Source organism: Podarcis cretensis (genome assembly GCF_951804945.1).
Source record: "Podarcis cretensis genome assembly, chromosome: 11".
In the NCBI taxonomy this organism is placed as follows: domain Eukaryota; kingdom Metazoa; phylum Chordata; class Lepidosauria; order Squamata; family Lacertidae; genus Podarcis; species Podarcis cretensis.
The window spans coordinates 23,230,734-23,258,554 of NC_137180.1; the positions used below are offsets into that span (position 1 = coordinate 23,230,734).

General features: G+C 43.1%; 1 protein-coding gene across 2 annotated transcripts in view; it reads right to left on the bottom strand.

The window, feature by feature from the left end:
* The window catches only part of CAMK4 (calcium/calmodulin dependent protein kinase IV), an 89,616-nt gene that overhangs the window by 59,749 nt on the left and 2,046 nt on the right, over window positions 1-27,821 (bottom strand). For both annotated transcript variants that reach the window (XM_079995691.1, XM_079995690.1), the window contains exon 2: window positions 26,247-26,511. In XM_079995691.1, the coding sequence (XP_079851817.1) occupies window positions 26,247-26,467 (221 nt within the window). In that variant the 5' untranslated portion in view covers window positions 26,468-26,511. The remainder of the gene's footprint in view (window positions 1-26,246; window positions 26,512-27,821) is intronic.

Sequence of the window (27,821 nt, forward strand, 5' to 3'; positions counted from 1 at the left end):
TACTTATGAACACTTCACATTACGAACTCCACAAACCCAGAAGTAGGTGCTCCGGGTTGCAAACTTTGCCCCGGGATAAGAACATAATCCACTTCCAGGGCCACGGACGCCTATGTAGGGAATGCGTGCCTCAGGTTAAGAACGCTTCGGGTTAAGAACTGACTTCTGGAATGCATTAAGTTCATAACCTGAGGCACCACTGTACCGCAAATGAGGAAAGCAGACACTTGCTGTTTGAAAAACTGAGGCAATGCAGGGGGGGGGGGAGGGAATGAGAAAAGGGGCGCTTGAATGAATGAATTTTATTATTACGGTCACAGACCAGTTCCGGCTCACTTACAATATCAGGGAAATCATAAAACACAACAGGAATACATTGAATTGCAATTGGGTATAACAGAGACAATTCAGATATAGTGGCAGTTAAAAATATATATTAAAGCTTGATCACTAAAATATAAACTAAAATTGTCATTTAAAAGCTTAATCATTTTGGTAGTACAGCTTTAAAAGGGGCACTTTATCTATATCCCTTCCTCACTTTGTGACCCTCTCTCCCTGTGGCACATTCTGATCCAGTTGGGCTTTCGATTCATTGTGGCAAGGGAGTCTATATGACAATCATTGTGCGTAAGGGTGTGGTGCTGCATACAAAATGAGAGCCAGCTGCTTAGCAATTCACATGGGTCAATATAGATATAGATGTATATACATGGCTGTGAATATATAATCACACAAAAAAGAAATGCTATTCCTATTGGGTAGCTTGCTTCCTTTTACTCTCCCCCCCCCTTTTCTGCAGAATCTTTAACATATTGAAAAAACTAGATACAGAACAATAGCATCTAATTAATAATATTTAATTGAAAAAAGATCACATGGTGGAATAATAAAGGTGTAGGTCAGGCAGATGTGGTCATTTATAAAAATGAACAGAGGTCATCTGCACAATTCTCAGATAATAACGGAGTAAGCATTGAACAGAAGGGTAATGTCAAGTCTACACATGCAAATTATGTTATGAATATGGGCCTCTGGCTATAGATGTAAGCGCTGTATTCTAAATCACACTTCCACAATCCTCCAATGAATCATATTTCACCAGCGGGGGGTGGAGGGATGTTCCGTAGAACTACACAAGTAGAAATACCTACTGTGGATTATTGAATCTACATCAGCAGCAGAAAGCCTAGTAGATTTTGTGACAAAGGACAAAACGGGTCTATAGTAAATGTGAGTAACATAAAGTGAGCATAAGCAAACACACACACACACCTACAGATAAAGCCAGAGATGTGGCAAATAGAGCGATTCAAACAATAGGAAGCCAGCAGAACTTATGCTAGAGTCAGGGCTGGGATTTATGCCAACTGAGCCAGGATGGGGGATTTATACTGGCTTAGTACTGGAGAGCAAGTGTGGTGTAGTGGTTAAGAGCGGTGGACTCGTAATCTGGTGAACCAGGTTCGCGTCTCCGCTCCTCCACATGCAGCTGCTGGGTGACCTTGGGCCAGTCACACTTCTCTGAAGTCTCTCAGCCTCACTCACCTCACCTGTTTGTTGTGGGGGACGAAGGGAAAGGAGAATGTTAGCCGCTTTGAGACTCCTTAGGATAGTGATAAAGTGGGATATCAAATCCAAACTCCTCCTCCTCCTCCTCCTCCTCCTCTTCTTCTTCGCCCCAGCTCAGCTGGCACAGCCCAAGATCTGCTGCATACAAACTTCTCCACTCAGGTGGAGCTGAGATTTGGATTGTGCAGAAAATTGGCAAAACTGCCAGCCCCACCCCAAGCCCCATAAAACCTCTCACACACCTGAGTTTGGGATCTCTTCGACCATATCATATTCTTGCATTCCATGATGTGGAGACGTTTTCATTTCTAAAAACTCGTTGTTAATCCAAACCAGGCAATTTGGGTCAACCTGGGATTTGTCCAGAGCAGGTCAAGGAAGCTCCAGGTCTCCTTCTTGTTGGGCCCACCAAGAACAGTCCAGGGCTACTAAAAGCAGGGGGCTCAGGCAACCACATGTTTAATCAGGATTTTAAACACTAATTAAAGATAGGGTTGGTGGAGGGGGAGGGGAGATGACATAGGAAGAGACTCTCTCTTGTCCTTCCTTCCTTCCTTCCTCCCCTCTTCACTGCCAACTAGATGTTTAATTAGGGTTTAAATCCTTGATTAAACATGTAATCAGGTGCAGGGAGAAGGAGATGGACACATCTAGCATTAAAAAACTTCCCAATACAGGGCTGCCTTCAGATGTCTTCTGAAAGTTTGTAGTTCTTTATCTCCTTGCCATCTGAAGGTGGGGGGTGTTTCACAGGGAGGCCACCACTGCCAAAAAGGCCCTCTGCCTTCTACTTTCCCTTTCACTGCCAGCCAATTGTTTAATTAGGGGTTAAAAGCCTAATTAAATAATGAGGACTGTACAAGGCCCCTCGGTCTCTCTGTATATGAATATGTGTATCTACCGGTATATCTGTATCAGCTGTATATCTGCATTTGACTGAAAGCGAGGAACAAAACTTGATCCACTTCCAGGGTGGTGGCAGTGATAAATGCTGTAAATGTGTAACAACTGAGAAACAGATCTGTAATCAAACTAGTGTACTGTAGTCAGTTTCATTTCTTAAGGTAGTAACAAACTTCAGCTTCTATTTGATCGCAGGCAGACAGATATTCCACAGCATTCATCATATTTATGCTACAATCTCATGATTTTACACCCTTCATTAAATGAAATGGGACACACTCCCTTTTTTATATATTTAAAGGGGGGGGGGGAGTACAAAACCAAAATGACTGGTGTAAGATAGTTGCAAAAACTGCCAAAGCCTGCAACAATTTGATTTGTCTGTCATCAGGAAACATTCCAAAAGCTACAAAAGGATAGACACAGACAAACAGAACAGTTTCCCCCATCTTTTGATGTCTAGAGTACAGGCTTGTTTCTCCTGCATACTTCAACTTTGTATCGAAAAGGTTGTGTTCTCCTCTACCAGCTTCCAGAAGAATGAGGAGGCACCCTACAGCTGCGTGGAATATCTGTGATAACACTGCCTCCCAGCATCTGTTGCCCATTCCTTTGTCCTGTCAAGTCATGGCTTAGTGATGGGGCAGTGCTTTCTGATCAATGGTGGTACTTCTGTGATTTCCCTATGCCTGTTGGCTGCAGCAAAGACAATGCCAGAGAAGTTTAAAGCATATTTGCTCCCTTGTCCTGAAATGATGCTACTGCTCATATCCTATGAGAGAAGGGGGCAAAACCATCACTGCATGGGGATTTCCTGCACTGACAGATATACAGTGGTACCTCGGGTTAAGTACTTAATTCGTTCCGGAGGTCCGTTCTTAACCTGAAACTGTTCTTAACCTGAAGCACCACTTTAGCTAATGGGGCCTCCCGCTGCCGCCACGCCACTGGAGCACGATTTCTGTTCTCATCCTGAAGCAAAGTTCTTAACCTGAAGCACTATTTCTGGGTTAGCAGAGTGTGTAACCTCGAGCGTATGTAACCCGAGGTACCACTGTACTATGGAATATGCATATAACTGGGTGGTTTGGATTGTTCAAATGACACTTTTGCCTCTCATTCTGCACAACTGTGTCTAACACACGGTCCTATAATCATTTTTTTTAAAAAAAAACACCAGATTATGGAAGCATGTTACAAAAACCATTGCAATGGCGAAACAGAAGTACAAAAAGATTGACATCAGTCACATCTACTTCATGTCTAGTACAAAGTTTTTCATCTTTATCACTGAATTATTTTACTCCCGTTTTTGTCACAATATGTGTACTGATAATTAATTTGACTATCCTTTCATTGTGTTGCACCACGTCCTCAGACATGTTCACAATGAATAAGTCCCACTGAACACAGTGGGACTTATGTCGGAGTAAACATGCAAAGGAGTGTCCTGTTAGGCGTCATTCACATAACAGATGTTAGTTCCAACAGTAAAACCATTGGGAAAGAGAAAATATTCATTATTAAGGTATAAACACTTTCTCCCCCAACATGAATTGAATAAATATTAAGGCTGTTTAATGCAACACTGCACTGCATTAATTTCCATGTAGAGAAAAATGTATACAACAAGATGTGTGAAAACTGCAGGCTGTTATATTTTGATGCATACAAGCACCTAGAAGGAACTTCATGTACTGGTTTCTTAATCTCATGTACACATAACAAAATAAACTATGGCATGATTTTCACACATCATAATGGGCTGTATATCTTTTTTCCCTTCTCTATTTAGGAAAAAATCTTATGCAAAGGATCTTAATTAAAACATATTTGGAGATAACATAATTTTTGTGTGTGTTTTTCAGGCTGAGTGATTCAAGTAACAGAAGTTGTCAAGAATGAATGACTTAACCTGGATAATTGCCAGCCGTGAGAAACCCATTCCACGTTGCAAATACGATTTTTGTGACAGCAGCAGCTTCCCTTAGACAAGTGATATGATTAGCAAGGAGAAGAGTGACTCCCGAGTGTTATTTTCTCTTGGATGGGAGAGAAGGAGAACTCTCTGAAAAGAAACAAATTACTGTAGAGGAGTCAAGGTTGCGCCAAGAAAAAAGAAAGCTTTTGCCATTGACTGCCCACCAGCTTTTTCATAAGTAACCTGGGCATATGGAGAAGGCCACATGCCGGGGCGGAGAGGGGGGAGCGAAGTGACCTTGCCATATGGAAGTAGTCTCCATAGAGGAAAAGGTTGGAAGACAACATCCGAAAAGGTTACTTTGACACAGAACAGCAGTGTGTCTCCATCTGATTTATCTGGGTCATAAAACAGCTGCTGGCTTGTATTGTTTGATTGCTCTCAGTGGGCAAGCAGGTGTGAATGGCAGGTATGATGCATCTGCACATGGAAAGGAATAGCCCAAGAGAGGGAGAGATGGTCAAAGTTAATAATTTTGCTTTGAATTGCCATAGAAAGTTTAGGAAAGCTATTGTTGTATAGACTTTCAGTAACGGGGGAGATAAAACAAGAGATGATTAGCATGTTCTGCATTATAAACATACACAGAGAGAGAGAGAGAGAGATGCTTTTTAAATGTCAAACGCTTGTCCCATAAATTATTTATTTATATTTTTAAAATAATATTTAATTATTAATAATAGTAATATTTACTGCTAGTAAATAATATTCAGTATACTCGTAAGGCAATTTCTAGCTCACCTTTCATCATATGATTCCACAGCAGGTCGCAATACAATAAATAGTAGAACAGTGTTGCAGTTAAACTGAATTTAGTACCATTTATATAAGCAGATAAAATCCCACAAGGAGCCACAAGGAGCCACAAACCAAACTCCTAGCTTGTGGCAGGGTCAAAACTCCTAATTAGTTATAAAAAGCCAAGGTGAACACAAGAGTTTTCACACGGTGTCAAGTGACAAAAGTGTTGTAGCCACTTGTGCCTCTAGGGAGAGGACATTCTGGGGGCCTTTTGCAGGGCGCAAAGGGCTCCATCGGGCCCCTTCATGCCCTGTAATGTCAAGCGTTCGCCGTGTCAGGTATCACACACATGCGTGGGGCACCCCCAATGGGGGGGCAGAACTCTGCACGCCTGCTGCTATTCTTTTTTATTAACACCCCCACACACATATCAGCATGCAAGGGTAATCAGTCGCTTCCTCATAGATTCACATATCAAGATACTACAGTGGTACCTCGGGTTACATACGCTTCATGTTACATACGCTTCAGGTTAGACTCCGCTAACCCAGAAATAGTGCTTCAGGTTAAGAACTTTGCTTCAGGATGAGAACAGGAACCGTGCTCCGGTGGCGCAGCAGCAGCAGGAGGCCCCATTAGCTAAAGTGGTGCTTCAGGTTAAGAACAGTTTCAGGTTAAGTACGGACCTCCGGAACGAATTAAGTACTTAACTTGAGGTACCACTGTAATGCTTTCTTTCCTATACAGTGGTACCTCGGGTTGCATACACTTCAGGTTACAGATGCTTCAGGTTACAGACTCCACTAACCCAGAAATAGTACCTCGGGTTAAGAACTTTGCTTCAGGATGAGAACAGAAATCATGCTCCGGTGGCACAGCAGCAGCAGGAGGCCCCATTAGCGAAAGTGGTGCTTCAGGTTAAATACAGTTTCAGGTTAAAAACAGACCTCCAGAACGAATTAAGTTCTTAACCCGAGGTATCACTGTATATTCCTTCGAAGCTTCAAATAGAGTCAGCAGCCAATAAATATGGCTTGTTTAACTGTCCATCTTTATGCCAGAGCTACATTAGTGCAAAGTGCTGCAGTGGAGCAGTGCCCGTTCTTATTTAACTCAATCAAATATTAAAGCCCTCTACTTCCCCCACCACCACCCCTGCCACAGACTTTTGACCCCAAGCATTTCAAAATATGCTAAAGTGAGGGCAGAGTTATGCTCATAGTACCATGACCTAGATTATAATTTTCAAGAACTCACGCATGCTTCATCTATTGATTCCAGTGTGCAATTCATATATTACTTTGAAAAGTGAGATTATGAATCTTGCTATGACTATGAGCTGAGCTTTAAGGTAATTAATGATATTATATGGGTCAGCTTTTGACATATCAGCTTGCAGCAAAATCCTATGTGTGTCTACTCAGAAGTCAGTTCCATTTAATTATGTGGAATTTAATCTTAGGTAAGTTTGCATAGGACTATGCCTGCTAGTGACCAGAATTAGCCATGTGGTAAGAATTGCGCATATCTCATTGTGGAGCCACATCAATGATGTTTCGTGGGTTTTAGGGTTCATCACATTCTCCCTAATTTGTATGTTAGAATCTTAATAACTATACTGTAAGAAGTATCGAAAGGTTAGGTGAGTACACTCACATAGCCTTCCAACATTATAATCATATAAACTCACATATCCTTACAACAGTATTAGCATTATTTTATAAATAAATATCTTTATTTTGTTTTGTAACATTTAAACGTTCCACTAAAATCGACTTTAATACAAATAGTCTGGGATTACATCAGACGACTTTCTGTCAAAAAGTGTATCTTCTTCACAGCTTTTGTTCTTGGTCTTAAGCAAAATCTTTGAGGAAAAATGACTTATTCTCTTAACGTTGGAAGCATTAAGATAAATTCAACAGTGTAAACAAGTTTTGATGGATGCAATAATGGATTACTGAATGGTTTAGTTTATGTAAAATATGCAGGGATTTATATATGCAAAATGAATCATGGAAAGAGAAGAATGAAAGTCATTGGCATTTTAAGGTTGTTTAAATGAATATTCCAAATTGTAAAATGGAAAATTTAATAAAAAAATGCAAAACAAATGATTTATACTCTTTAGACATAAAAGACAAAAGGATTAAATCTGGAGAAGATTCTGTTTGTATTTCTGGTGGAAAACTGGAAATGCTGTCTATTATACTCAATTTCTTCCCTTCCTTTTTAGTTTATATTCAGTAGCAATTCAATTATTATGAACAGATGGTTACCATGGCCTTTATTTAATGCATGTGATTTCCTGGTACCCCTTTCTGCTTGTGTTTCAGGATCAAAATGGATTTCCTTGCATATTAAATTTTAGTCTCTGTGCCACGTGCATGTTCAATGAATTTCTCACCATGTCATGTTTACAGGCATAAATTCCCATTGCATCACTTTATTAATATTACAGTATATGATTTGTTTGGTCAGCTTTAATTGACCCAGGCATTGTAATTGTGATTGTGTGTGTGTGTGTGTGTGTGTGCATGCGTGCTGTAACAATGATATTCCAGTATGTTTTATGCTGTTGCTTCTGATTGGTTGTAAACCCGTTGAGGATTTGCATGAATATGAAGTGCTATAGAGATAAAACAAATGAGTAAATAATTAATCAAACCAGAAACTAAAATGCTAAATGGCAAAACCGAGTGGCTACCTGCTACAAACCACTGTTCCTTCCACAGTTCTGAATGTTCCCTAATGCTTATTATTCCTCCTGGAAAATCAAATATTTAAACAATATCCCTTTGCCAAGAATTATTGCCAGGTTTTACAAGGGGTGGTGTTGTAATACTGGGACAGATGGTCTTTTTTTCTTTTTCTTTTTCTTCTTTTTGGAGCTCAAGTTCTAAAGCACTACAGTGGCACCTCAGGTTAAGTACTTAATTCGTTCCGGAGGTCCGTTCTTAACCTGAAACTGTTCTTAACCTGAAGCACCACTTTAGCTAATGGGGCCTCCCGCTGCCGCTGCACCGCTGCAGCACAATTTCTGTTCTCATCCTGAAGCAAAGTTCTTAACCCGAGGTACTATTTCTGGGTTAGCGGAGTCTGTAACCTGAAGCGTATGTAACCTGAAGCGTATGTAACCCGTGGTACCACTGTATTGATGTATATACACTGCCACTCCTTCACAAACAGAAACCTTTTTAAACTTTAAAATGGTCACATCTCGACTTGAAGATAAAAGGTTCTTGCATAACTTGAGATGAGTTTAACTCCTGCTTAGCATTTGTTCACATCAGCAGCTTAAAATGCGGCATGGTGACCCCCATATTTTGAACCGCATTTGCAGGGTGCTCACATCAGATAAGGGGTGAGGAGGCCTTCACCTGATGCACAGGACGCTTTGGATTTCCCGATCCTGCAACCCCCTTAGAAGTTCTACTCATGAAGCTGTCATCTGTGCATGGGCACTGGCAGAGGAACAGAGGGTGGGGGGAGCACACCGCCACCAGCACCATCGGGGAGGGGGGTACCATCGCAGCCGCCACCGGACAGGCACCGCACACACCCCCAACATGCCAGGAGCCACGCCCCCAGGATGCATGCCACACCCCATGGGGCGACGTGCCATGCCCCCAGGACGCGCCCCATAGCCCCGGGACGTGCAGCAGCCACGCCCCCGCCTGCTCTGCGCCCCCAGTGCCGGAGCATGCAGCTTCGCCACTGTGCATGGGTGCTCATCTGCACATGCACAGCGGCTGTTAAGATATGTTCACATTACCTCTAACTTCAAATCCAGTTTTCTAGTTGGATTGAAGCTCGTTGGAGGAAAAAAATCACATCCAACAGCAGTGCTGGTCAAGAAATGGGAGAATCTATATGGATTGTGGCTAACGTCATGTGCAAGTGCACTGAAAGCATAGTCCATGGTAATGTGAATATACTCCTAGTCAGTTCATCTTCCTCAAATTAAATTGGCAGGTGACATTGTGGAGAGCTAGGTGGCTTAAACTTTTACATTTCATCACCTAGCCTCTACTTTATCAGGAACGGTTGCCCTGGTGCTTATCTTGTCATTGAAATTCTACTCAGTGTTGATCCAGAGCAGATTCCAACGTATAGTTAGCAGAGTAACAACTTAAATGTGTTGCAGGATTCCCAAAAAATAGACCAGAAGCAATTGGTATATTTCATTCAGCAGAGCTTTACTGCTACTGAAGGCAAATCCAATACATTCACAATTGGCACTGTCCAAAAGAAATCCAGTTTCTTAAGAAATTAAGCTTACAAAAACTTATAATAAGATTAACCCTTAACACTAAGCATACTACGTACAGACCACCACACCAGAAGGAAAGGAGATAGAAAAAGAAACTGAAACCCAGGCTCCTTCTGGCCCTACTTTTATAGTCGGCATGACCTTGACAAAAAGAGATAAGAGAACCAGTTTAAGCCAGTTGTACTCAGCTTCTCTGAAGGAATAACCCAAACACCATGAACCTTCTGCTTGTTTCTTTCACAAAGAGAAGCTTCCAGAACCCTCTTGAATTAATTAGAATAGGAAAGATCTCTACATATCGGATGTGTCTTTTCTACACTAAGAAATGCAAACTGACATATGTATCCCACCAGTTAGCATCACTTCATAAACACCAGCGCACGGAAACGCCTTTTACCTTCCTGCTGGAGCGGTACCTATTTATCTGCTTGCACTTTGAGGTGCTTTCGAACTGCTAGGTTGGCAGGAGCAGGGACCAAGCAACGGGAGCTCACCCCGTCGCAGGGATTCGAACTGCCGACCTTCTGATCGGCAAGTCCTAGGCTCTGTGGTTTAACCCACAGCGCCACCCGCGTCCCTATTCTCTTACCTACCACATCCTATAACTTCCCTGTTCCCACCATCTCATGAGCCCTAAACAGTATTGCAAGGCTCCTGTACCAGGTTTATGTAATCTGCATTGGCAATTGGCAATGTGTTTTGAAGATTATCTCAGGAATGAGAAGATTTAAAAGTTCAAACACCTTATGTAGTCATTCTTTATTAAAAGAAAGATGTGGGCACACCCACCAGTGGGCTACATGGGCATGTTTCTAAGTATAGCAGAAGGATGAGGGTTTTGAATGACAGGTAAATAAATACTGCTACACTTCACAGTATACAATTCCTAGACCTTTATTGCTACCCAGCCTACTCAAAACCACCTCCATGAAACTATTTTAAAGAATTTATCTGCTTTCTGCACCACACACCTGCAGGTCCTCTAACTTCACTGCCTATTTAAAGATGCTTGTGTTTAAATAGCAATTCTTACCAATTTATCTTTCATCTTAGAAAAATAAAAGCAGAAGCACACAGCAGAACTATAAAATCAGCAAAAGCACTGATAAACACTACTGAAAATTGCAGTTGGCTCTCTTTTCACACGAGGCTTGTGCATATTCAGAAATCAAAACCATCCATTAGTATAATATCATTTTCTTAGTACACATTACTTTCAAGGCTGAAACGGTGCTTCCACAGTAGAAGCTCACCGAGAAATTGCTGTGGTTTGTTCACTCACTTTTTGCAAGACATCCATACAACACCATCATGCAATTACAGCCTTTCTGAATTTCCTCTGTGGTTCTTCTATCTTCTCTCAGACCACAGAAACTCTGACATTTTTTTAGAAGGATGGAAGAATTTTGCAGTCTCCATTGGTATAAATGCTGTTAGCACCACTATATTTTTAATGACAGATGGGCAGTGATTAATAAAATGGGTGCAATGGTTTGGACATCACACTACGTCAAGGCTCATGGTTTGTTGCTCCTTGCTAGACAAAAGAAAGAGCAAAATAAGAGCATTTGAGCTGTGTGATTGTGCACATTGTGGGTTAAACAAACCACACAACTTGGCTTAGCTTTATGTGTGAATGTGGCCATTGTGTCAGTTATTTAAAAATAATAATACATAAAGTAAATGTAATTGAGTGGTGATTTCTACACGTCATACAAGCCTGTGCTGTTGGTGAAAGTCTTTTTGAGCCTGACTGGTTATTTTCAAATGCAATAAACTGTTTACTTACAATGAAATGTTCTCATTAACATATGGTCTACCTAACAGTTGCAATGCTGGGCACAGAAGGGTTTGTTCTGATTTAAATATAGCATGTTATATATAAATAATAATAATACCAACAGTAGCAATTACAAGAGATACCCGTTTAACTCACCAGCATAAAAGAGGATGTTAACAAAAGTGTATTTTCAGTTTTTTGGAAACACACATAGAAATAGAAGTTAAAACAAAAAGACACTAGAAGAACTGGGATAGGCCAGTTGGTAGAGCATGAGGTTCTTAATCTCAGGGGTCATGGGTTCAAGGGTTGCCCATGTTGGGCAAAAGATTCCTGCATTGCAGGGGTTGGACTAGAAGACCCTTGTGGTCCCTTCCAACTCTATGATTCTAAGTATCATGCTGGACCACACAAAAAAGGATAATGTGAGCCAGAACTAAATATCTCACATGGCCATTAAGATGCCCCAGGGAAGATTACAAAGATTGCACAACAGAGATAGTCTCATGGACCATAGTGTGCTACAAGGGTTATAGGAATGTGCCTTGAAAAAGTACACCATGTTACACACATCCACTATTCTCTCTCTCTTATAAAAAGGTAAAGGTAAAGGTACCCCTGCCCGTACGGGCCAGTCTTGACAGACTCTGGGGTTGTGCGCCCATCTCACTTAAGAGGCCAGGGGCCAGCGCTGTCCGGAGACACTTCCGGGTCACGTGGCCAGCGTGACATCGCTGCTCTGGCGAGCCAGAGCCGCACACGGAAACGCCGTTTACCTTCCCGCTGGTAAGCGGTCCCTATTTATCTACTTGCACCCGGAGGTGCTTTCGAACTGCTAGGTTGGCAGGCGCTGGGACCGAGCAGCGGGAGCGCACCCCGCCGCAGGGATTCGAACCGCCGACCTTTCGATCGGCAAGTCCTAGGCGCTGAGGCTTTAACCCACAGCGCCACCTGCGTCCCACCTCTCTCTTATTTTAGTTATAAGTTAAATATAAAAGATAGGGGGAAGGTAGAAACATTTTTAAATGAGTTTCCAGAATATCAGGTATCAAAGACTACATACAAAATCTTAAATAACACAGGAAATATAGGCTGCATTTGCAATCTTATACAGACTTACCTGGAAGTCCAATTGGGATTGACTTCTTAGTAGATAGGTACTGATGTAGACTTACCATAGTTCATGTCATAAATCAACTTCATACCATAGAATCAATCCATTTAACTGGGTTCTTGAATTGTGCCATATTTTGGATGTGGTTGGATGGTGTCTTGAACCTCCTGATTTCAGTACATGTAACGTCCTTCAATTATACTCAAGGTACACCAGTAATGACTTACAAAGCCCTAAACGACACCTGCATTTTTGAAGGAGCATTCCTCCAGCATGAATCTGTCCATGTGCTAAGTTCAGCGGCTGATGCCCTGAATTCTGGTTGTCCCACAACATAGGGAAATCTGAAATTCAGCAACCAAATGGCCTATTCTGCAGGGGTATGTGGAATGTCCTCTCCCATAATTTACCACTGGCCTGATGATAAGCTTTCAGCATCTCTTGAAGACTCATTTGGCTCAGTAGGATCTTATGGTGCACAAATGCCTGCCTAAGTTTTGGTACTATCACGTTTGCCCAATTTATTTTGCTGGCTGAGGCAGAGCAACCGATGAAGACTCCCTTTGCAAGTCAAGGTGCATGGTAGGAAGGCCCATAGCTCAAAGACAGAACATCTGCCTTGGATGCAGAAGGTTGCCAGTTCAATCCCCAGTCGGAAAAGACTCTTTCATGAAACCCTGGGCAGTTGCTGCCAGTTTATGCAATAATGAGCTAGAATAGACCAAAGCTCCTCCTCAGCATAAGTCATTTTCCTATGTTTTCTACTGTTCATTGCGATAATTTTTAGGCCACATAATACAATGGTTTAAAAAGGTAAAGGTACCCCTGCCCGTACGGGCCAGTCGTGTCCGACTCTAGGGTTGCGTGCTCATCTCGCTCAAGAAGCCGTGAGCCGGCGCTGTCCAAAGACACTTCCGGGTCACGTGGCCAGCGTGACGAAGCTGCAGCTGGCGAGCCAGCACCAGCGCAGCACATGGAAACGCTGTTTACCTTCCTGCTATAAAGCGGTACCTATTTATCTACTTGCACTTAGGGGTGCTTTCGTACTGCTAGGTGGGCAGGAGCTGGGACCAAACGACGGGAGCTCACCCCGCCACGGGGATTCGAACCGCCGACCATACGATCAGCAAGTCCTAGGCACTGAGGTTTTACCCACAGAGCCACCTGCATCCCTAGTACAATGGTTTAGACGCATTTTTATTTCATTTATCCATTTAATAAGAATGCTTTTAGGCTGCCCTTCATCCTCACAGATACAACAAGTGTATATGTTTTTTAACCATGAGTGCAATAAAACAGTAAGACCGAACTGTCATTAAATCTTATGAATAACTTTGGAAACCTAACTTATTTTCCTAGTTGCAAATTATATGGGAAAAGGAAAAATCCATTCTTGAAAAACAAAAACATCCACGTCAACCAGTCTCATGTTTGTCACTTCAATATTTTCTAGCTCTTCTTGATTCTTTTAAACTTTCCTGTCTTTTATTCACTTTTGCACGCCATGCTTTGAATCTAGCGGTATCCCCCACTCACCCCTGATCACCCCTGCTCCTTGTTTGCATTTCTTTTCCACTGTCTGTTCATTTCTATTTTTTCTAGTTTTGGCTGTACAGTATTTCTGAAGTCTACCTCCCCCTTTCCTTTCCTTTCCTGTTCTTTTCTTCAACCAAGAGAACTTGGTCTTATTTTGTTATATTTTCTCCTTCTCAGATTTCACCATTTCCTAACTTTCACTGTGTTCACTTGTCAAATATTGCTAAGATTTGCTCTTTTCTTTCTGTTTATTCTGCCCACACTTTGGCTCATTCTCTTATTTTATCCTGATTGGATAATTTTTATGCTCTTTTAATTGCTTTTTCCTTACGCTCACCTTAAGCTTTTTGTTTGTGTTTTGCATTCCATTACCTACCCTTTTTTATATAATGATCATGTATTCACTTTCATTCTCTAGTTCTGACTTAACTTTGATTTTTAGTTTCACTTTGCTAAATGCTGTATCCTTCCCACCACTTCATGCTTCTTCCTTCCTCTCATCTATGGAATGCTTTTACCAGCTAATTTACTCACTTAATTAGTCTCTTAACATTTCTTTAAATGTTCCTTATCATTCCTTAATGGAAAAAAAAAATCTTTATGTCAGCTAGCTTATGCCTAATTATTTCTGTTCATCTGTTCCTCCTCCAGTTTTCAGTCTCTTAGTTATACTTATAGTTTTAGTTTTGCCTAATTAGAATGCAAGCCCAATGGACAAGGTCTGTCTATTTATACGCCCTGCATCAGGCCTAGATTCTTTAGACATTTCATAATTATATTGTTACAATATCACTTGCAACAAAATATTGCTGTGTATCATAAGGTGGCTACGTGTGTATCACCAAAAAAGTATTTTGGGGGTAAGTGTGCTGAGTTCAAGAGTTGGGTAAGAGTGTTGAGTTATAGCTCAACCCACTGGGGCAGCAGAAAGCAAATGTGTTCCAACATCTATGTGACAGTTCTTCAAATACATTCGTACCTTGGATCCCAAACGCCTTGGTACTCGGATGTTTTGGCTTCCGAACGCCGCAAACCCGGAAGTGAGTGTTCCGGTTTGAGAACGTTCTTTGGAACCCGAATGTCAGACTGGGCTTCCACAGCTTCCTGTAGCCAATCAGAAGTCATGCTTTGGTTTCCGAACATTTTGAAAATCAAACTGGCTTCCAGAACAGATTCCGTTCAACTTCCAAGATATGACTGTATTTGAAAATGGTCATCATATCACCTCTTAATCATCTCCTCTCCAGATTGCACATACCCAACTTCTTCAATATTTAAATATTCAAACATTCCAAGATTTTATTCCCCACAACTGGGACAAATCGTGCTACATTTACCTTTTGCTTATGTAGCTTTCTTTCACAATACTAATAGCTATGCACACTTGCCTTCACAGCCCCCACCCCACCCCCAATTTGGGAATGAAGACTACCATTCCATGGGGAAGGGGGTGTTGGGGGGGGGAATTTCAAAGATTTCACTGCACTTGAACTAAAATCCTACCGACAAAACACCTGCGTTTTCAGGTTGCCATCCCGTTTGAAAGGGCTTCCTTCCACATGAGCAATTCCTTAACATTGCTCACATAGGAGTTTCCCTTTCAGAGAGTCCAGACACCGCCTTTAATGAGTGGGCACAGTCAGAAGCCACAGGATCACTTGGTGTCTGAATCATCTACACAGCCTTTGATAGCATGTGGCTTTCTCCTTTATCAATAGAGCAGAAGATGATTTGGTAGCATCCTTTCTAGCTACAGCTGCTGTTAAGAAAGACCTCTTTCCTGTGGAAAGCTGGGCTGAAGGTTCATGCTTAAAAATGAGCATGTGCGTAAGAAAAACGAAGTGGACATCTGGTGGAGAGCATTTTGCTAGAATGTGGGTTTCCTTGGGTAATTGTTTAGAACCTCAGAACTTCAGCAGGACTCTTCAATAACAAATGTGCTTTGAGTCAGTGATGTTTTATCATGCACTGAAAGGATTCAGAGGGGAAGTCAGTTCAGAAGAAGCTTTCTTATGCTACATGTTCATCTAGCCCAGCCTAGTATTGTCTAAGGACCACCTGACTTCTTATGCTTCACCTGTATTGCTGAGGTCTTCCAATGGGGCATTTTCAGCAGTCCCACATACTCCTGAAGTTTGGCTGGCCTTTACCAGGGACTGACAAGCCCTGCTCTGTGGAGCTCCTTGCCAACGGAGGTTTGGCGAGAGTCATCCCCGCTTTCTTTCAGACGTATTTTAAAAACTGTATTATTCAGTCTGGCCATTCAAACCTGAGGGTTTTGCTTAGTTTTGTTTTGCTATCCAGCTTTTACTGGTGTGTTTGACATTTTTATTATGTTTACTGTAGTATTTCATTTTTAGGTAGTATACTACCTTGCAATGTTTCATATGAAAGTATGGTCTATAAATATTTAAACAAATAACATAATGACTGAAAGTAGTGTATTTTTCTGTGTATAAGACTAGGTTTCCCCACAATAAATAATGTCAAAAATAAGGGGGCGTCTTATACATGGATAGTGCCAAGGCCATTTTCTTAAATCTGAGTCCCCCAAAATATGGGGCGTCTTATACATGGGGGCGTCTTATAGATGGAAAAATATTGTAAGTTCATTTGAGTCTTTCCTGTCTTTTTGTTACCTAATACTTTAAATTGGGGAGGAGAGGGCCTGAACTTGGGACTGAGTTTGTGGGTGCCAGTCTCCCCCATGTCATGAGCTTCTGGATGCCACACACTGAACCCCTGGATTCAGCAAATGTTAAAACATAAGCCAGGCCAGTTTCCTGATAAGGAAATCACCTGGGGTGAAGGTGAGGAGGGGCTCTGTGTCAGACAGCATGCGCCCCCTCAACTCATGGTTAGTTTTTGAAGACAAAGGCAGAGTTGGAAGAAGGGTTTTAGAGTTGGAAGTCATGTGACTAGGAGAAGCAATGCAGCAAGCAGGAGAGTCAGAGAGATGTTAGAGAGCAATGGTTGAGGTCTGTTTGGATCCAAGGCTGTGGCTATGGGAGAAACAAGCCCCTCTAGGGGTGCCAATGCTGTGAACTACACTATAGCCTCAGGTTATATATGTGTGTTGCTGTCGTTGGCATCCATCTGTCTCAAGAGACAATGGAGTGCCCCTCCTCCAGTGGTAAAGTCAAACCACTGAGTTAGCAGCACCAAAATGACTTCCCTGGGGCACAAGTCTGAGCAGCGTGTATGGAGATCCTGTGCTGCCCAGATGACAAGACCCCCCTCTTGGCCTCGCTGATGTGGTCCAAAGGAGAGCAGAACAATACGTTTGGCACCAGCTTAGTGGCCAGGAGTTGCCAGAAGGAGGCACACAAGGCATAAACCATAGGTCATAAATACACCACAGTCTCCACTGTGCCTCATTTCCAAAAGAGAGCATGAACCCTGCGTAAAGCACCTGGAACCCCCTGGAATCTCACACTGCTCAGAGATTGGGGGTGATGTGCAAACAGGACCCTACTGCATGTACAGCATACGCTCAACTTCTATGGTCCCTCTCCACTTCAAAAGAAAGGTTTTCTCAGCAGGTAGCAAAATTCAGAGCCATATGCACAAAGGTACACAATGCACATTTAGGCTGAGCAAATAAGTGTCTTGTGGCACCATAAAGACTAAGTTGTTGCACTGCAGATTGTTGCTCAATCTAATAAGAGTTAAGGATAGCCCATTAACATCCATTTAGAATTGCATTTCATGCTGATCAATCTCTAAGGACTTGTTCATTCACTTTTTAATATATTGCAAGATTTATGGTTCCCCAGATAGCACTGGCCCAGTTTCACAGTCTCCTTCAAGATGTACTGGAAATCTTGTACAAGCTGGAAGCACAGTATGATAAAACAGCGACAATGACTACAGCTATTCTTATCTTATGGCCATTCAAATTCTTTCTTTTATAGCTGCACTGTGCACCATGGGTAGGAAAAATCAAGAATTTTTTAACTATGACACCCGCCAAGGTATTGAAAGATATGCATGGAAGATATCTAACTTGAACTCAGCAGAAAAACAGGCAGTAACTCACATGGAAGTGAGAGAACCACCTCTGATATACTAATGGTGTCTTGGAACAATTGTACTTCGCCTTCCATTTTCCTTCTGATACTTTTTACAAACTGTTCAGTGCTGCTTCATTTTTAGAAACCCAGATTAGAGACCCAGATACTCAGAGGTAACACACGAAAGGGAATGAATACCTGATAACTAAAAGGAAATTAATTAGTTGTTGAATTGCTGCAATGATGGCACCGGAGGTATCCTAGTTTACAGGAAAAACTTCTAATCTTGAGAATTTGCATTATGTCTAGAAAAAGGTAGAGACCTTCTTTGAAATGGATGGTGTTAGTTTTGGCCATGATCCAAAAGACTGAGTGTTTGAAAGATGATTTACATGTGTCCTTTGAAAGCAGCTCTTTGCCATTTCATAATCAACTGCAGAAGCACCGTGGCTTTCCTAAACTGTATTAAGACAAGACTGAGGCTGGATCTACATAGGTTAGCAGAATGAAGTGATGGATTCCTAAAGTGGTAGGCTATACATTAGATATTGTAACCCAGCCTTCCCATGTGGTTCTTTTTTAACATTTGAGATCATTAAAAATTGTATTTGGCACCCCCTACCTCCACACTTGATACAATTCTCTCTCCCCACCTCATTCTGCTGCACTTGAGGCTAATTCACACAATATTTGCTACATGTATAGTAAGCATTATGACAAGACTTCCAAGTATACAAGCTTCACTTAACTTGTATGAACTCATTCAAATCAAAGAACCACGCACAAGCTGATGCCAAGTTGCCTTTGTTTTTAGCACACGTGTAATGAATCAGGTCAAGTGCATGCATCTGTGTGGGCATGAGATGAATGAATGAAATGAAACACTGCAATACAGGGAGCTGGTTAGCAGAGGAATTGTGTAGGAAAAGATTATTGCGCCTGAACAAAACACTATATTGCATTGTGTTGCTGCTCTCAAATTAGGAATTATTAGAGCTTTGTGTTTTCCCCAAACATGGATGTATGCAAAGGATGCTGTAATATAGGGTCATGGATATTTTTTTGCAAAAAAATAATAGAAAAAGGTCTCAATTTGTCAGAAGGCTCATCCTGAAAAATGAACAATAATTACCTATCCAGCCAGGTTGTGTATATATCTTTTATATTCTAGTGACTGGCTATTGTCAAGCGAAAGAGTTTAAATTCTAAATTAAGCTATAAAGGGGTGGGGAAACATAGTTGAGACACTTCCATTGCCATGAAAAAGAACAAACCAGACTTGTCCTATAATTATACTTATTTACTTACTACACCAAACCTTTATTAGGCATTACAAATATAGGCCATCATAAAACATCCATGTATAATTTTTTTAAAATATATACAAATAAACAGCCATGTAAAAATATGTAATAATGAGGGTTTTCATTGGAGTTTCTTCCCACTAAATAGTGCCATTCACCACTCTTAGAGATACTATTGATAAAAACTCAGCCACTTTTGCAGTTACTTCCGGTTTAATGTCAGACAGATAGAATCTGATATTTTCATTGTTCCGTGATGTTAGACTACCCCAAAAAGGGGATAGCAAGCATGGCCATAGCTGGCTGAGGCAGATACAAGAGAAACAATTCAACTTGTGTTTGGCCATTATTATCAGTTCACCAGAACATTAAAAATATGCATAAATAACATATACAACAAAACAAGCCTATTAAAAAGCAAAACAGTTTAAAAATCAATTAAAGCAATTAGATCAGGAAGTTCCGAGATCAGGGGAATGCTTGTCCAAACAAGGGTGTCTTTGAGAGCTGGCAGAATGCCACTACTAAAGGGAGCCTCTCATAATTCAGCAGGGAAGGGATTCCACAACATAGCACCAATTGTTGTGGGACTACAACTCCCATCATCCCTGGCCATTGTCCATACTGGCTTGGGTTGATGGGAGTTGGACTGCAACAACATGTGGCAGGCACATTTGCTATACCTACTCTAGGTAAAGATAAAGGGACCCCTGACCATTAGGTCCAGTCGTGACCGACTCTGGGGTTGCGGCGCTCATCTCGCTTTATTGGCCGAGGGAGCCGGCGTACAGCTTCGGGGTCATGTGGTCAGCGTGACTAAGCCACTTCTGGCAAACCAGAGCAGTGCACGGAAACGCCATTTACCTTCCCGCCAGAGCGGTACCTATTTATCTACTTGCACTTTGATGTGCTTTCGAACTGCTAGGTTGGCAGGAGCAGGGACCGAACAACGGGAGCTCAACCCATCATGGGGATTTGAACCGCCGACCTTCTGATCGGCAAGTCCTAGGCTCTGTGGTTTAACCCACAGTGCCACCCGATCTATTATATCTTGCCTTTATCCATGAAAGAGAACAAAAGCTACCCAGATAACTCACATACCTTCTAGCTTAACTTCAGCTGAATATCTAGTAAATGAAAGCTTTTGCTTGGCTGAGAAAGTTCTCATTATCTCTTTCACTCTCTCACATATGCTCTTATCTTTCTGGGGCATCAGAGGCCACAATGGTAGGATGAAAGTGAATTATAGTGCAATCTTGTACATATCAGAGGTAATCCTCACTTCATCCCAGGTAAACATTATGCATCCTTACATGTGAATAAGATTTCTAAAATACTTCCTGAGTCAATTGCAGCTTTTTTGTTTTGTTTTCAGGCAAATATTCTTACCGGAGAACACAATGTTGTTGTTATTGCCTACTTTTGCTACTTTGTGATCTGATGTTTGCAGCATTGATGTGTTGATGGTCGTATTTTGTGACCAGAGTTGGGGGGGGGGGGATAGCATTTTGGTCCTTCAAGCACAACTGGTGGCATCAATAATAAACCATACTTGAGCTTCTACTAAGATCATAAGAATAGCTGCATCAGGCCAGCACCCTATTCTCATAGTAGTCACCCAAATACCCACAGGAAACAGGACTCAAATACAACTACACTCACTCTCGGTCAGAAGGGTTAAAATGGGAGGGGGGGAAACAGAAGGGGGGGAAGGGAGTTCCAGAAATGTAGGTTTCCTTAGGAGCAAATTGCATTCTCATGTATAAAACAACTTACATTTCAACAAAACCTTGCTTGGGATTGTTCAACTCAACTCTGATATGACTGGCTTAACAATAAGCTCCAAAGCAAAATAAATCAGAACTTTTTTTGTATCTGGCGTTTCTAGAATATATTGCTAAAGTGTTTTGCAAAAGGAGATTTTGCTAGCAAGAAATAACTTCATCATAACTGTGTGAGATAGATGTACACTCTAATGTCTTCACCACTATTCCCAGAAGTCTGTGTGCTTTAAATATTAACACCATATTACAGATATATACGACTAAATTATGAATCCATGTAAAACATTAAAATATGAGCTATAGAGCTTTGAAACTTCACCCATGAAAGTTTAATACCTTCTGGAATGAATAAGTCAAGTTACTGTGCCAGTTCAGATTTAGTATGGCACAAAATTTTTACTGTCAGATTGTTTATAGGGAGAAAGAGTAGAACTGTTTTATAAGCACTCTCCTTGATATAAAACACTTTTATATTTTCATACGTAGGCATTTTTTATTTTTTATTATTATTTTAAGAGAATGATTAAGATAAATACAAAACAAGAAGGGGGGATAATTCATTATTTACAAAAACAAATTCCCTTTGGGGAAGAGTGAATGCTCTCAAAATGAATATTATTCCCAGATTCATTTATATCCTGAGAGGACTTCCAGTTTTTATATCTGAATCATATTTTCAAAAGATAAACTCATTGTTTAGGAAATGCCTTTGGGGATCAGCAACACCAAGAATATCCTTGCAGAGAATGCAGCTACAAATTCAAGAAGGTTCGGAATCCCAAATTTGGAATTATATCACTAAGCTTACATACAGTCAAGTACTAAATATTGGAATCCCACTGTTGGCCCTAATTTTCTGATGCGGGCAACCCTACAATATATGTACATAGAACCTTTGGTTAGTTGGACAATACTAGGATTGAAAAATTTGAAGTCTCAAGTGACTCTGGGGAAAAATTAATATGGAATATATTGGCTAATAAAAACAAATTTGACTCATTTTCACATGTTAAACTTACTCTGTTGCGAAACCCCACACTAAGAACTGCAAAAAAAAGATGGTGATGTGGAAAAATTGGATGAAAGCAGATGTTTTGACATTGGACCAACTGATAGATGGGGAAGATGAATTTTATACTTTTGCTATTTTAAGACAAAAATATCATCTATCAGATACAGCCCAATGGCAATATCTTAAATTACAACATCTCCTACCCAAGTGTGTTTGGTCCATTCAGCCCTTTCAGCTTCCAAGATACCTGAGATATTGGAGCAATTGGACAACTCATTCAAAAATAAAAAGCCAGCAATTGCTTTTTATAGATATATATTAACAATACAAAAGTTCAATATACAGACAGTAAGGGATGATTGGAATAAAGAGTTAGAACTTTCATTATCACCCAGACAGTGGGAAAATGTATTTAAACAAAAGCAACATTGGACTAAGTCCCAGTGCAATCCACACCACTTATTTCATGGTACATATTATTTGCCTCCAAAAATCATATGCCTTCTTAAACTTCTGCCACAAATGAGGTCAGTGCGCACTGGTGCCAGAAAACTTTCAACGTTCAAACTGTATGTTGGAATAGATTTTATTAAGTCTATCTGGTGTTAGATACTACCATAGCAACAATTTATAATGAGTTTCCCATATTACAAGACTTTAATACAGATGCGACCAAATATCTGGTCTTAAATTTATTTTATTCCATGTTTTTAACAGTTTATATGGAATCAAAGTGTGTTTCTGCTCTTGTTCTCCATCTTGGCTGTGAATCCTGGCCTGGGAGAGTGGGACTATGACTGACTCCAGCTACAAACGCTGAAGCTGCTGAACAGATTCAGGTTGGGGGTATTGTTTAGAGGATTTTATTGCTGCTATTGATATTAAATTTGTGTGCTTATTTTGTATCTTTATTATGATTTATGTGGGAAGTGTTCAGTTTGGCTGTGTGCTTTTTTGATGTTTTATTTATTGTTTACGACTACATTTGTTGTGTTTGAATTGTTTTGTTTCTATCTTGTAAGCCGCCTTGAGCATGGTTTTAAATAAAATGATGTATGTTTGCAGGTATGTCCTCTCTCCCACATAAGAAGGGATGCTTAAAGTTTATTTTAACCTACACATAGTCCAATATCGTAATGTAACTATTTCATGCACTTCTAAAATAGGTTATAAAAAGGCACCAGTCAATATAAGCCACTGAGAATGGGAATTGCCCCATGATGTGGTTTTGTATTTAGATATGATTGACTTTATGCTTTAGCAAAGTCTAGTTAATATATATATATATTTGTGGATGCTTACCTATTCCCCCCCCCTCACTCTGCTCATCCAGGCTTTTTCTACCTTGTTCAACTCCACTGGCTCCTACCCAGTGACTTCTGTTTTCCCAGTTCTGCTTCTGCCATTGCTCCTACTTCCCTGTGTCTGCAGATGCCAGTCAGCCATCATAGTGCTACTTTCATTAGAATCTAATTCTGCAGCAAAAAGAGGAAGGCGGTCCTTCATAGCACTGAGATGCCATGAGACACGTTTCAGGAGTACGGATGGGATGGGATATAGGTGCAGTTTGTCAAATGGCAACTCACTGAAGGGTCTTTGCTCTTCATCCCATATTGAATAAGAAAGTTAGAAATTGCATGGATGACTAAAGCTGCAATCCTATACAGTGGACGCTCGGGTTGCGAATGTGATCCGTGCGGGAGGCACGTTCGCAACCCGCAGCGTTCGCAACCTGCAGCACCGTGTCTGCGCACAAACAGGTTGCAATTTGGCGCTTCTGCAATTTAGCAGTTTAGCACTTTCTGCACATAGGCGAGCACTGAAACCCAGAAGTAACCTGTTCCAGTACTTCTGGATTCGGCACGGTGCAAAACCCGAAAACGCACAACCCAAAGCATCTGTAACCCGAGGTATAAACTTATGAGGAAGTAAGTTTCGCTGCACACAGTGGAACTTATTTCTGAGTAAGCATACACAGGGTCACGCTGTTAATGGAGTTTTGGCGACTTGATTTCGTGATGACTGTGAAGTGTCAGGTACCAATGGAACACGGCTGTATTATAATAATGCCTATTGTATACCACCCTGGGGTCTGAAAAGATGGCGGGTAGTTTTAAAATATTTTAATTGTAAAATACATAAATGTTTTCAGCTGAGATTTCCAGTTGCATATTACCAAATCTACCCCTGGATTATTCAGCACTGGAACAAGCTATTAATTGATATTTTCCTTTTCCCCTTCATTGACTTCCCTGATGTTCTTACCCCTTTATTTGGCCTTTACAGACAAGGCGCTGAAAACTTCTTTTACACTTGTATCAATGTGTGTGGAAAGGGATGTCACATGACAGCACCATCCACCTCATAGATCTGAGTGGGAAGCTGTTGCACTCACTTATTGCCCCACCATGAGCCAACTAAAATACTGGCCCACCAGCTAAGCCAAAGGTTGGTGTTTTCACAAACTCTCCACAATTAAATAAAATATTGCTTCAGGAGGAAGCTACTTTCAGATGAGATGGAGAAGGTTAGATAAATGTTCTAAACATTTTTCGCCTGTAAAAAAATTCAACTTGAATCTTTCGACTTAAAATGAATTCTGTTTTCCCCTGTGGGTTTCTACCTTTCTCCCATCCTGTTTAGATTGCAGGTTGACACACATACCCCCACAGGATTTTTGGAAATGCTTTATCCGCGCAAACACAAATGTTCTGTCAAGTCATAAGTATGCAACAGCTGTTACCATTAAATAATTTTCCAGAATAATAATGCTCTTGAGATGGTATTTGCAAAACATTTCTTCATGTTTCAGAAGACGACGCTGCAAGCTTAGCCTCTTCCCAGATAATTAGTGCTAGGCTGTTCATTTCTTTGAACCAGGGCATCACTTTATTATTCTTCCTTTCAACTGTTTTAAATGATTCATTCCCACTCTCTAGCACCTACTGACAGAACCACAAATCCAAACTAGTATTTAAATTCCATTTTCAGTGTCACTTGCCTCCATACGATAACAATAAGTTTAACATGGATAAAATAACGACGCTGATTACCCAAATCTGTATGTGGGTTAAAAAAAGAAAAGAAAAGAGATTTTCCATCTCCTATTAGAGCACTACAGATGGCGCATCTTTCCATACTGCCTCCTACACATGTGAAACAAGGGGCAACAGCTCAATCCGTTTACAGCTTTCTTCCCTCAATATAAGAGGGTTAGTGGGCGGGAGGGAAGGAAGGAAGGAGGGGAGACTTGTGGGGAAGAGGAAGAAATCTTTGGCGGTGTGTGGTTGCTGAGCAGAAGCGCTGAGGCACCAACCCAGCGCACTCGCCCCAGTCTGACCCCTGCTCCCCAACACCAGCAAGAGGAAGACGCCAAGCAGTCGCCCCTCTTCCATAAGTGGCCACTCTCTCCTCTCCAACTTGCCCCCTCTCCCGCAAAGGGACGGGATGCCCCTCTGCCTCCCGGGATCAAGCCCTGAAACAGCCACATCGCTTTCTCCTTCCTAACCAGGGGTGTCCTAACCAGGGGTGTGCCAACTTGAATTAAAAAAAAGGGGGGGGGAGATAAGCCCCACCCTGCATAACTGATCACAAGACACATGCTATTTGAATAGCAATGCTCATCAACTTGGGAGGGGGCTCCGCAGACCCTTCATTTATTGGGAGGATCGAAGGGATCCTCGGCCCCTATGAGTTGGCTCCTGTGGTCCTAACTCTCCAGTCGCCAGAGCCACCTGGCCGTCTCCCCCCCCCCCCCCATCCCCGCTCGAAAGCGAGACTGCTGGCCGCCCACACGGCTGTCTAGGAATGTCTCCTCTCTGCGGAACCACGATCTCTCTCTCTCTCTCTCTCTCTGCCTGGACCGCTCCGCGCACCCCCACAATCCCTTGCACCGCGCAGGACTTCGCTGGCCCTCGCCTGGCGACAAGCGCCCCGGCTGCTGCTGCTGCTGCTGCACCACCAGCTCCTCCTCCCCTCACTTGGTCGCCCCCCGCCCCGCTTTGTCCAGGAACGCCTCCCTCAGCCTGGCTACCCCAGCGCCACCCTGCCTAGTGATAAGGGGGCAGCCGTCGCCGCCACCCTGACGCGCCAGCAGCAGCAGCAGCAGCACCCAGGACGTCGCCCTCCCTGAACCGCTCCAGAGCCCTGCACGGCTAGTTTCCTCCCCTCCCGCCCCGCCGCCACCACCTCCTCTTCCCCGGCGGCGCCCGCGCAAATCTCCCGCCTCCTCACCGTCCCAGCTCCGACTCCAGGTCGTAATAGTCGGCCAAGGTGTCTCTGTTGGAGCCGTCGATCCAGTAGTCCGGGACGACGGTGGGGCCGGCGGCGGCAGGGGCGCCCCCAGCCCGGCCCGAGGTCGGGGCAGAGGCGGCGGGGGCGGCGGTGGACGAGGTGGGGGCGGAGGAGGGCGACGACGAAGACGACGACGACGAGGGCATGGTGACTTTCAGCATGCTGCGGCGCGCGGCGACGGCGCGGGCGTCCGGCTCTTCAGGGGCTGAGGGGGAGCGAGAGGAACAAAGCGGCGGCTAAGCGAGAGAGGCGGGCTCGGCGGCGGCAGCGGCGGCGGCGGCTCCGAGAGAGCGGCGCTGCTTGCTGGCGCTGCCGGCGGCGGCTGCCTGAGGAGCCGGAGCTGCCGGCCAAACTTCGAGGCGGGCGCAGCAGCAACAGAGGCGCTCGGAGAGTGGCGGAACGGAAAGGGAGCTGGGGAGGAGGCTGCGGGAGGAGCGCGCGCGCGCCACCTCGAGCGCGCGCGCGCGCCCCCGGACACACCGAGAGTGTGTGTGGAGAGGGGGGTGCGTCGCCCCGAAGAGAAGCGGCTCTGGCCGAGCAGAAGCCCACCCTTCCCTGACGAGGAGGGCAAGTTGAGGTTGGGCGCAGCGCGTAACGTGAGGGAAGGCGAGAGGGCGCGCGCGCCTCTATCTTTGCGTGTATGAGTGAATGCGCGCGCGCGTGTGTGCCAAGTGGACGGGTGGTGGAGGGAGCCGGGCGGGCTTCAGAGGTTCCTTTCGTCGAATGAGGGGGTTGCCGCCGCCGCCGCCGCTGCTGCTGCCATCGCAACACACGAAGGCAGCAGCGGCTGGCAGCCGTCCCGGGCTCGGCTCAGCGCAGCCGCTGCCCTGCCTGCCTGCCAGACACTCTCTGCGCGGGCGGGCGCGGTGTGTATGCGAGACCCAGACAAGCCGGGCAGAGGGACCCCGCTTGGGGCGCTTTCCTGCAGGGCCCTAATGCCCCCCACCTTCCTCGCGCTCCACACTCTGCTCCACTCTTGGGCGCTTCAGCAATGGAAGCAAATTAGAGAGAGACCCCTCGCTATCCTCGTCCCCCTTTCTCTACGAGGGTCAGGTTGCAAAGCCACCAGTCCCGCGCAAAAGGCGGTTTCCTTTGGATTCGAAACAGGGGTGCCAACTTGAACGAAATATTGGGGTGTCAAGGAAGCTCCACCCTGCATAATCGATTACAAGATCCAGCACACAAACACACACAGTCACACCGCTTTTGAATGGCGATGCCCATAAATATGGGGGGCAGGCCCCCTCAAATATTTTATTGAGGGGGAGGCGAAGGGATCTCTGCCCCTAGGAGTTGGCTCCTATGATACAAGAGGATGATTTGGGGTTCTGGACCTAAGTATCAACCAACCCCATTGGTCGAGTATCACATGCTTTTACTAGGTTCAGCATGGGCAGTTTCACACACTAGGCAAAGGCCAACCCAGGTTGCCTACAAAACTTCCACGCAACCCATCACAACTCCCTAAGGAGTGTGCCATGTCATATGATGCACATATTTGCAAATGTGCATTTG